Raw genomic sequence first — 11,824 nt, forward strand, 5'->3', positions numbered from 1 at the left:
CTCCCTCCCTTCCTCCTTCCCTCCCTTCCTCCTTCCTTCCCTCTCTCCCTCCTTTCTTCCCTCCCTTCCTCCCTCTTGAACATGGTAAATTTCTTTTCATGAAAGAAGTGGATCTTGCAATTCATTATTTTGTTTTGCTCTCATTGAGACACCCCCAGAATATGGGCCATAGGTTAAGTAGTTGTCTTATAGCAGGGGATCTTCTCTCTCTCTCTCTCTTGATTTTTGCAAAATAGAATGGCTCCAAGTCAAATTGAAAGTACTTACCCTCTAAATTTAGCAGGAAATTATGACTCTCATTGAATCTCTCTAAAGAACCTGTCCTGTGGGTGATTTGCAAATGTTATTAGCAGCACTCGTTGATTTAAATTTTATGTTATCAGCTCTAACTGGTAGCAAATCCCTGGCAAGCCCGTTCAGTATTTTATCATGCCTCGCCAGTCCTAAAGTTCTATAATGGCACACATTTTCCCCCCCTTAGGTCATTGCTAGAAAAGCCAATTAAAAAAACCTTACAGATTCGTCCTTCTTCTCTCTGGGATTAATTCATGTCTGTTCCTTATATTTAACAACATAATAAGTTTGTATCTATTCCTTATATGGAACCATAACTCACCCAAGATTTTCAGCAGTTTTCCCAGCTCAGTCCCACTTCAGTTTATTCATCTCTAAATTGCCTCAAGTGATCATTGAATTTACTCTCCCACTCTTTAAAAGAAGGGCGTAGGCAATAATGGAATGATTGAAAAAGATTCAGCTGTTGACTTTGGACAGCTAGGTACATCATGGTCTGGCCATGGCTTACTTGGATCCAGAAGAAATCAGGGCAGTCTTGCTGGGCAATTTTTCTTTTATTTATTAAGAAATTAATGTACTTTCTGTTTTACAATAATATCCAGGCAGGAACTCTATATCCATTAGAATACGGCTTCTGTAGAGGTTTAATCCAAGCATTTGGACATGCTGAGCTAGTTAATGAGTATTTTTTAATCAAATGAGAACCTATGTCTGTATTTTGAAATGTCTACATGAACTCGTACAGTGATAAACAGTGATCCTATAGCCAAGCCTGCTAATCATACTTCTTTATGCATGACTGGTATTAGAGCATTTTCTACTGTGGATCACCATCCATCCATGTATTCCCTTATTTAATACGTGATAACATTACTTGAGGCAGAATAACTTTTGAAAAATGAACCTAAATTTAATGGGAAAAAACTCTTTCTTCTTGGGGTTTACTTTGTTATGGGGGGGAAATAAACAATAAATAATAGCTTTGTAGAGAACTCTCTACTGTGAGAAGGTAGAAGAGGGATGAGAAATCAGAACAGCAGTAGGAGAACTGAGGCGGGCATGGTGGAAGCAGAGAGAGAAAATGGGCTGTTTTGGGGAAAAGCATTCCAGGCAGAAGGAAGGCTTGTACAAATCGTGTTTGGATTGTGGGAAGAACAGAGGGAAGCCAGTTTGGCTGTGGTGGGATGGGTGGGGAATAGTAGAAGGTGCTGTTAGACAGGAGGGCTAGACCAGATAGGGCCATTGTAAAGCCTCTGGCCTTAATCCTGAGAGATAGAGGAAGCTATTGTCAGTTTTCATCCAAAGGATATCATGATAATAACCATATTTATGTTTCTGGCCAATATATCAGGCACAGATAAGTGGGGCATGGTTAGTGTAGAACAGCAACACTGGTCAAGAGATTATTTCAACAAACTAAGGGCTGGAACAGAAGCTCAGGTATAGAATGGCTGCCTGGTAAGCATGAGACCCCAAGTTCAAATCTCAGTACCACCAAAACAAAGAAGAAGGAGGCAAGCAAGCAAGCTCAAGACTCTACTTGAAACCCTGAAACATAACCAAAGCAAAATGAGCTGAGTTGTGGCTCAAGTGTTGGTGTGTCTGCCAACCAAATGTCAGGCCCCAAGTTCAAACCCTACTACTGGGGAAAACAGCAAAAAAAAAGTAGAGAGAGAGAGAGAGATGCTGATGGTTTTGTTCAGTGTTCAACTACCTTTTAGGTAGTTGGTGTTAAGATGATCAGATTCTGGAACCTTTTGATGTTGGAACCATTATGAATTGTTGATGAATTAGACATGGTGTGTGAGAAAGAGAGATGGATGACGTTTGTCCTGGAGTTGAAAGGAGTCCAAACTCCCAGGTTGTGAACTGAGCAATGGAAAGGCTGGAGCTGTTGTCGGCTAGCATGGGAAGATGTGTTACTTACTTATCTAGCTGATTGATCCCCGGTACTTACTTAACATAGGGGCCATGCCTTTGCATATTGGACTGCTACTACAAGCCTGCCCAGTCTAGGAGTTATTGAGTGTCCACTGTGTACTTCATGCAAAGTGGAAATACCTTGAAGATCAAGATTCATTTCTTCATTCTAAGGCCACAGAGTCCTACTTTAATTAACTAAAAAGAAGGAAATGGCATCATCTTTTTGACACCCCAAATGTTCAATGAAAAGGCAACTTTATAAGAAAAGCAACAGGGCTGGGGCTGGGGCTTGGTAGTAAGTCATGAGTTTGGGATGTGCAAGGCCTTGGGTTCAATCTCTAGCAATATGCCCACAAGAAGGAATTGAAGTCAGAGAGTTCACAGGATTCTCAAGAACTCTTTTCAGATTATTTTGGGAGGAATCCACACCGCTATTTCCCTAACTGTGCAAAATGGATCAAGTGTTTCTCTCCAGGCTTTTGGTTATTAATATGAGTACTTAGTCTACATGTCCTCACTATAACTACTTGCTAATTAAATCAAGTAGCTATAGTCACTGCCTTGTCTATTAATTAACTTCTGGAAAGCTGGAAGTCACATTGAATTGTTCATTTCTGCTCCTCAAAAGGGAGAAGGATTCTCTTCTCTTCCTTCTTGGGAAAATGATCTCTGTCTAAGTAGTGGCCTTAATTTAGTTGAACTAAATCAGTTTGCATCAGCACATGCAAACTACCTAAATTCACCTATTCTTCATTGGACATTTCTTAATCTCTTGGTAAAGAATGACAACAAAATTCAGATTTGGCTCAGGGATAGACAGTCGGAGCAAGTCCTGGCTCTTAAAGGGAATATTGTGGGAAAGTCACGTGCCTTAGAAAGTCTCTCTGGAAGCAAATAAAAAGAATGCAAGCATTTCTGAGTGCTGGGGCTCATGTTTGTAATCCTAACTACTCAGGGATTGGGTTTGAAACCAGCCTGGGCAGACAAAACCGTGAGACTCTTCACTCCAATTTACAAGCAAAAGGCTGGAAGTGGAGATGTGGTTCATGTGGTAAAGCACTAGTCTTTCAGTGTATAAGCAAAGAGAGAGGATGAAGCACTGAGTTCAAGCCCCAGTACATAAATAAAAGAATGCAAGTGTTGATTGTAAGTCACGGTCCATTGAGTGTGCCAGCTGACACCTCAGCTTTTGAACCTCACAGTCATTTAACAAGTTAGGAAGAATTCAATGTCATTAAGTCTAGAGTGTGTGTTTACTCTTGGCTTATAGCAGGGGACAATAGAGTACTGAGGAGGCCTTACAGCCCACACTTAGTTTTGTGAGTTCAGTCACTGCGGTTCGGTTGCTAAGCAACCTTCATCCTTATCCTTGATGGTTGTATAAAGGTCAGTCAAGTCATACTCTCCTTGTGTGTTTTGATGAGGGAGCAGTTTCCAAGAGAGAGGGCCTTTGTAGTAACCCAGATCTGATGGGTGCAATGGGAGGGAAAGCAACCCAGGAAATTACCTCCCCTAATCGCATTAGCGGGAGGTCGAGCAGGAGACTCTTATTTGCAGGAAATGATTTGTTTCACAAGGTACCGAAGCAGAAAAGTCTCCCTGTCACAGCTCGTCCTTTCACACAGACTTGGTGTATACTGCCATTGCCATGTTCCTGTCTCTTTAGGAGAAAATTGGAGCCATTTCGGTGATACTTATTTTTCTCCAGGACACTTAGCCCTTGATTAATTGTGGCAGAGGGAAGCCAGGAATCGATTCAGTGCTAAATAAAGCAGGAATTTTCCTTCATCTCTGACTTTACAGAGAACTGGGAAAAGCCATGTATTATCAGAGCTCATCATTAAGAGAAGGCTGATTTGAGCCCATATCCCATTCTTTAGTCCCCATTAACTGGGATAAGTAACAAACAGCACAGGGTGAAATGCTAGCAAGTCAGCACAAACATGAGAAAGGACTGGAAACAAGCGAAAAGACCCCCAGAATTAACCTAGATGGGACCACAGCTCTTTGTGAAGGGAATCAGATTACTGTTGAATGTCTACAACTGGCATATGACATGTTGTTTTAGTTGGGCATCTGCTGGATAGCCAGCACTAGGCTTCACTTGAAAGGATCCGGTGATTTTGTTGATGGCCCATCATGCCCTCACCACATAAGTGACCTGCTTTAGGAAGTAGCCTTCCGATGCCTGAGGTGCCACAGAGATAACCTTGTCCCCAGTCAGTGACCCGTTGTGAGGCCTGCATCTTGCATGGCTGCTGGGGCTCGCGCTGCAGGAGCTGCAGGCCAGACAAGCTTGTTGGAGGTTTACCCTGGCTGGGAAATAGTCATCTGGCTGTAGGTGCACTGTCCTCCTGGGCAGGACCATCATCACATGCATCACTCATTCTTTTAATATCCGAGTACCTTCGTAGGGCTGTCATCATTCTGGGGTTAAGAGAAGTGAACTTTTAAATCTTTCTATTCTCAAAACACAAATAGGCTCATGCAGTCTCACAAAACCCACTATTTCCATTTCTTTTTTAAAATCTGCAACCTAAACACACTTGGCTTCTGTTTGTATACAAAGGGAAAAATGCACAAAGTAATCCATTTCTTCAACAAGCATTTGCTGACTCTTCTTAGAAAACGTTCGTTGTTCACAAGCTCTGGAGACAGATTTTCATGCTTAGAAGCCACCATGCTTTGGGAAACCAATCATCTCTAAGTCACGCCTTTTTGTGTTGGTGTGAAGTTCAGCACCTGTGACAGACCCAGCCCCGGACCCAGGGCATGTGAGGGTATGTGCAGGGATTATGATCTGACAGGCCAAAAGGCACAGAAGTGGTGGAATGCACCACCTTCTCCCTCCTCTGTGTGTGTGTGTGTGTGTGAGAGAGAGAGAGACAGACAGACAGAGAGAGAGAGACAGAGAGAAAGAATGAGGTAAGAACAGTTAAGGTCTATCCCCTTAGCAGGTAATCCCTATGCTATAATTAGATATCTAGAATGTCAATCATTTTACAGGATTGAAACACTGTTCTTTCTTACCCCATCCCTTCCTTCCTCATCTTGGCCCTGGGCAGCCATTACTGGCCACTGATTCTGTGAATTTTGCTATTGTAGATTGCATAATGGATCGAACTCTGTTGATCAATCTGATCGAACTCTCATTTGGACAGGAATCTGCCACTTGACTCAAGCAGTTTTCCAATATCTCATTTCAGCTTCATTGACTCTTTCATCTTTTGCACAATTTAGAGTCAATTCATTCTCCCAAAAACCTTCCCGTTGCTGTTTAAGACCTGAGTGGTAGTAGTAAATACAGCATACCAGCATTCCTGGTGAGGCCATTTTAGAATGTCTCCACTGAAGGCTTCCCAGGAAAAGTGACATATGAGCATCATATTGACCATGTATTTTAAGATTGTCACATTTGCCAAACAAAGAAGACTTAATGAAGGCTTAGGAAGCTCAGCTAATTATAATGTATGTCAGATATGCATATATATGTATATATGTAGGAAAATCAGTTAGTATAAGTATCCAACTAGTCAGCAAATCATAATGTTTTAAGTCATAGTATTTTCAAATCTATATTTTGCCTCCATTTGTAATCTTGTAACTATAGGTTGTTCTAAACCCCCAGACAGACTGGGATCTGTATCTTTCATCACATTGTCAAGTATCATAAAGGGATATGTGTTTTTATCTTCATGTTAGAGGGCAAGAACTAGAGACAGAGAGGGAAAATGATTGTCCAAGGCCACACAGCAACTGTGGGATAAGTCAAATGAATGTGAACTCAGGCCTGTCTGGCACAGAAGTGTCCTGTCTTCTGCCTCTCTGCAGATCAAATCATGACTTCCTGTTTCACACAGCTAGTCACAGGAAGTCAGCAAATTTTCTTTTCTCATCTACAGCTTTATCAAGCAGTAAAGGTGAATTCTTACTCAATGGTGATTTTGTGGTCACGATGTCCAAAAGGGAAATCCGTGTTGGAAATGCCGTGATTGAATACAGTGGCTCTGACAATGTTGTGGAGAGAATCAATTCCACAGACCGTATTGAACAAGAACTTCTGCTTCAGGTAAACACTCAGCCACAACAAGCTCATGAGGTCTTGTCTTTCTTTACTTCCACAGATCCTCAACTATCTCTCTTCATTTTGCCCACATCTGCAGGTTTTGTCGGTGGGAAAGTTATTCAACCCTGATGTGCGTTATTCATTCAATATTCCAATTGATGACAAGCCTCAACAGTTTTACTGGAACAGTCACGGACCCTGGCAAGCGTGTAGCAAACCCTGCCAAGGTATCAACTTGGAGTTTCAGTTTGGTTGGATTTGAAGAGATTTTAAGTCAAGAAAAAGAAAAAAAAAACTGCACAGCCAGAGACAGTAATTCATGCCTGTAATACTAGCTACTTGGGAGGTTAAATTCAGGGGGATTGTGATTTGAGGCCAGCATGGGCCAAAAGTAAGACTCTACATGAGAAATAAGAAAAGCAGAAAAGTATTAGGGGTATATCTGAAGTGGTAGAGCAATTTGCCTAGCAAGTGCAAAGCCCTGAGTCAAACCCCAGTACTGCCAAAATATACCCTCCCACTCCCCCCCCCACACACACACAGCTGCGTATATGCAGTCTGAAAACTTTTCTACTTACATGTGTCCTCAAATCTTTCTCTTGATCTTTCTGGCAGTTTGGGGCTGAGAAGTGAAACTATTGAGGAGACTCGGGTTATGTTAGGTTTCTTCCTACTAAGAAGTTTGCACACTATGTGTAAAGCCAAGCCAAATAAACTATGCCAAGTTAACTTTCCAGAGATGTGGTTTTAATAGTCATATTATATGTTATTTATTTTGTTTCCTTTTATTAAATTAGGGTCATCAAATTACAGCCATAGGGCTAAATCCAGCCTACCACCTTCTTTTAATCCACAAGGTTTTATTGGAACACAGCCACACCAATTTGTTTATGTATTGTCAATGAGCATCTGTTTCTGTCCTGTAAAAGAAGTACAACAACAGAGATCCTGTGGCCCACAAAATGGAACACATTTACAGTCTAGCCTTTCTAAACAGAAAATGTTTGCAAAATCTTTCACTGAATAACGGCTGATTTTCTTTCCTAATTTTCTTTCCACTCTGCTTAGGGGAGCGGAGACGAAGACCTGTTTGTACCAGGGAATCTGATCAGCTAACTGTTTCTGATCAAAGATGTGATCGGCTGCCCCAGCCAGGACCTGTCACGGAAGCCTGTGCCACAGACTGCGACTTAAGGTGGGGCCTAAGTTTCCCCCCTGTCTTTACCTCTGAGCTGAGAGGCTGTGCATAGGCAGATCAGAAAGAAGACAGCTGAACTTTTGTTACCCCTATTGCATTTCCATGAAACAACTTTCAGCCAATTCGCTATCCCTCTGGAACCCATTAACCAAAGACTGTACCTCCATATTTTTGATTCTCTTAAGAGTTAAAAATAGTTTAATAGAGTCTGGCACTTGCCAGAAAACATTATCATATGATCCCTAAAAGTCACTAAGTAGGTATTGGCTGTACAATGGAGTCATATCTTATACAAAGTTTTGTTTGAAAGCCAGCAGTACAAGGAGAACCATCTATCGAACCATCTATTTCCTGGTGTACCACAAGGAAAACCCTTAGAACACAGAAGTTGCACTAAATTAAGAGAAAAGGAATTAGGCAAACAACATGTGGAGAGCTAGATATTCACACAATTCTGTATTTAAGAAAATTATGAAATCTGAAGTAGGAAATAAGAGAGCAGGTGGGAAATTCTAAAGCCTTCCCATTTGCCCTTAAGATCGATTGTGTCCTGTTCAAGTGTTGAATAGCCTGAGGGTTGCATGGCTAATTTACATGCTGGGTAAGGTGAGTGGCTGCTTTATCTCCTTTTTTTTAGGTGAGAGATTATTAGCCTAGAATGGTATGTGAATGTGCTAAGTCTTTCCATTCATAAGTAGCCAAGTAGATAAATACTTCAGCATTTTGAAGTTTCCAAATCACCATGCCAAATTCTGTCTAGGAGTCTTGGCTGCCAGTAGTGCTGGCATATAGATGTTTGTAAGCCGCTGTTGAAGTTTTGAGAGAAAAAGAAGTACTGCAATCAATTAATGATGTCTGCCAGGGGAATTAGAGTGGCAGTTACATTTCTCCCTTCCAAAGCCTTGACCATGCCACTCTACCACTCTATTTCTCTATTTGTTACTGATCTGCTTGCTTATTAACTTGCCAAAAAGCATGGACAAAGTCATTGTAAAAAGCAACAGCGACTAGACCATAGTAACAGATAAACATACACTGGGCAATATTATTTTTTTTTCTTTTTTAAAAATTAAGTTTTTTATTGTGAAAATACTGTACAAAGGGGTTACAGTTACATGAGCAGGTAATGAGTACATTTCTTTTTTTTAAATATGTTTTTATTGTAAAAATACTGTACAGAGGTTACAATCACATGAGCAAGGTAATGAGTATATTTCTTATTCAGCATTGTTGCCTCCTCCTTTGTTTTTCCCCTGCCATCCCTTCTCTCCCATCTCCTCAGCTACACCACCTTCACCCCTCCACCCCTTACCCCTCACCCCTGCCTAAATTGTAAAGCTCTTTTTTCGACATAGTGTCTTGTACATCTCATTGCTGCAATGGGTCCACCTGTATCCCTATTTAAACAATTTTTTCCCCCTTCACCTCCCCAAATTATACCAATATCAAATACAGTGAAAACAAGGGTTATACCGTGGGGGAGGGACATACAAAACAACAAAAAAAATCACATGGTACCTTATAAATACGTTAGAAACAATAGCAAGGAAATAAAAACCACTTGTGTCCCTATCTTGGGGTTCATTTCACTTAACATCATCTTATCTGATCTTTTCTACTTATCCCAGACATATATTAGTTATTGCAAATAAGGGAAACCATGGGACCTATGTTTCTTTGGGCCTGGCTTACTTCACTTAATATAATTTTTTTCCAAGTCTTTCCATTTCCTAACAAATGGGGCAATGTCATTCTTCCTGAAGGAGGCCTAGAATTCCATTGTGTATATATACCACATCTCCAACAACTTTGGAAAGTAGTATGGAGTTTCCTCAAGACTCCACATAGAGCTCCCCTGTGACCCAGAAATCCCACTTTTAGGCATTTACTGAATGATTACAAACAAGACCATACTAAAGCTACCAGCACAACTATGTTTATTGCAACATAATTTACCATAGCTAAATTATGGAACCAACCCAGATGCCCCTCAGTAGATGAATGGCTCAAGAAAATGGGCAATATTCTTGTTTTAGTTAATATCCATATAAGACCATGTGTGTCAGCTAATTGATTTAGAATAGAAAACTTTCAGAAAGAAAAGGTTACTTTCAGAAAAATAATATATGTATGTGTATACATATATTATATATGTGAGGTATCAATGGCTCACGCCTATAAGCCTAGCTATTCTGCTGAGATACGAGGATTACAGTTTGAAGCTAATCCAGGTAGGAAAGTCTATGAGACTTACTTCCAACTTCCCAGCAAAAATACACAAATGAAACTGTGGCTCAAGTGGTGGAATGCCTGCCTTGAGCAAAAACAGCACAAGGACAGCTCCCTGGCCTTGAGTTCAAGTCCCATGGCTGACACAAAGGAAAAAAAAAAACTGCTGAACTGAATTAATCACTAAAGTTTGGTGGTGGTAGTGGGGGAAACACCTGAATTTGTAAGATGCCTTGAGATCCAGTTATAATAAATTGAGAAAGGTTGCAATTTCAGATTCACCTTTTATTCAGTTGTCATATTTCCTATCACTCTGAAAGTTGTAATAGTCACATTCTAATTGTTGTTTTTAGCAGCTACATATTCTTCAATTAATAGCCCCATGTTAGTAGGAAAGATTTTATATTATCTTATGATCTTACATATGAACTTACATTATCCTATAATTAAAACTCTATCCATTTCTCAAATACCACCATGAAGAATGAGGAAAACAAAAGCTGAGAAAAGTTTCTCAACTTGCTTAAGGTCTCCTATCTAGCTAGCGCAGTGTAGGTCATCTCCCTCTAGAGCCCATGAACTCAACCCCTACCAGGAAGCTGTTTTCATTCTTCATCTGGTCATGAAGATGAGCGATAGTCACAAATCTCGTTCTATGGAGATTTCCTTCCAATGTGAAAATGTTCCACTTATTAACGCACTGGGATATGTTTGTCTAGACTATAGTTATTAAACATTCCGTGTTTTATTTCCCATGAAATGAAATGAATAGCCTTAAAACCCTGAAGTGGAGACCACTGTCCAGAAAAAGAGACCATAAAACCTAGGATAGCATTTTAAGAAGTATTCGAAGGCAGTTTCGTGACCTTCCGGCACACACTCTTCAAGGATCTCTGCTTAGGTTCTGGGGATTGTGGGAAAACCAGGGAAATGACTTTTGCAGCCCAAGTTGCTGTTTTCTTATGGAGGCAGGATGCCTGCCCCTCTTATCCCGGATGGAAAATAACCTTTCCACAAGGAAATGGCAATGGAGGCAATGAAAGGCTAGCCAAGAGCCAAAGTGCCGATGGGCATTCCAGATGCCTCTGTTGAATTGCTCTATGTTTTTGCCACACTTCACGTAGGAAGTGAGAGTGTGCCCCCACACCTCGGTGGCAGGATGAGATAAAAGCATGGGTTTACAGACCTTCACTTAACATGTTCCAGATTAGCACGGAATCCACCCAGGACGGTGTCACTTTGATGGGAAAAATCTCTGTATCCCATTTGTCTTGCTAGTGACCAACTTTGACCTACTTTCAGACATTAGTAAGAAATTCCATGACACACATGTGGCTTGGACTTCTCTTTTGTTTTTTTTTGTGTCCCCTACCGCCCACTGGTTCCTCCCCAAGAGAAGTGTATATAGAAGAACTCTTATAATGATAGTTTGATGATAGTTTTTTGCTTGAAATTGGACAACTGCCAATTTCTGAGCAATAGAGAATTCTCCATCAAGAATCAAGTCAGATGCAGATGATAGAGAAATTATCTCTCTGATGTTTGTAAATCTAATCAGCAAAATACACTTTAGGTTCCTTTGTTTAGACTTGGCTGTTTAAACATTTTTAAAAGAATTTAAACAATATTAACACTCCCAGCACAGTTTATCAGTGGTTACTATGTGCCAGGAAGGTTTTCTTGTAGATAATAGAGATATAAAGATGACAAAGACATATAGATTTAATTTTAAGGTTAATCTATAGTTATTTAATTTTCAAAGCATATAATGAAGTTTTATAGAACATGGCTTATCCTTCAAGGTATCTGCACTCCCGTTACAGATAATACAAGTATAAGCCAGGTGCTGGTGGCTCACACCTAGCTATTCAGGAGGCTGAGTTCAGAGGCTCGAGATTCAAAGCCAGCCTGGGCAGGAAAGTTCCTAAGACTCTTATCTCCAATTAGCCACCAGAGAACAGGAAGTGGCGCTGTGGTTCAAAGTGGTAGAGCAGCCGGGCGCTGGTGGCTCACGCCTGTAATCCTAGCTACTCAGGAGGCTGAGATCTGAGGATCACGGTTCAAAGCCAGCCTGGGCAGGAAAGACTGTGAGACTCCTATCTCCAATAAAC

General features: G+C 40.8%; 1 protein-coding gene across 1 annotated transcript in view; it reads left to right on the top strand.

Moving 5' to 3' along the window:
* Adamts9 (ADAM metallopeptidase with thrombospondin type 1 motif, 9) overlaps nt 1–11,824 on the top strand; it is a 147,408-nt gene that overhangs the window by 56,702 nt on the left and 78,882 nt on the right. The window contains exons 17-20 of the mRNA XM_013010368.1: nt 6,123–6,289; nt 6,384–6,513; nt 7,355–7,481; nt 10,284–10,422. Of these exons, the coding sequence (XP_012865822.1) occupies nt 6,123–6,289; nt 6,384–6,513; nt 7,355–7,481; nt 10,284–10,422 (563 nt within the window). The remainder of the gene's footprint in view (nt 1–6,122; nt 6,290–6,383; nt 6,514–7,354; nt 7,482–10,283; nt 10,423–11,824) is intronic.

This window comes from Dipodomys ordii, unplaced genomic scaffold, assembly GCF_000151885.1.
Source record: "Dipodomys ordii isolate 6190 unplaced genomic scaffold, Dord_2.0 Scaffold12, whole genome shotgun sequence".
Lineage (NCBI taxonomy): Eukaryota > Metazoa > Chordata > Mammalia > Rodentia > Heteromyidae > Dipodomys > Dipodomys ordii.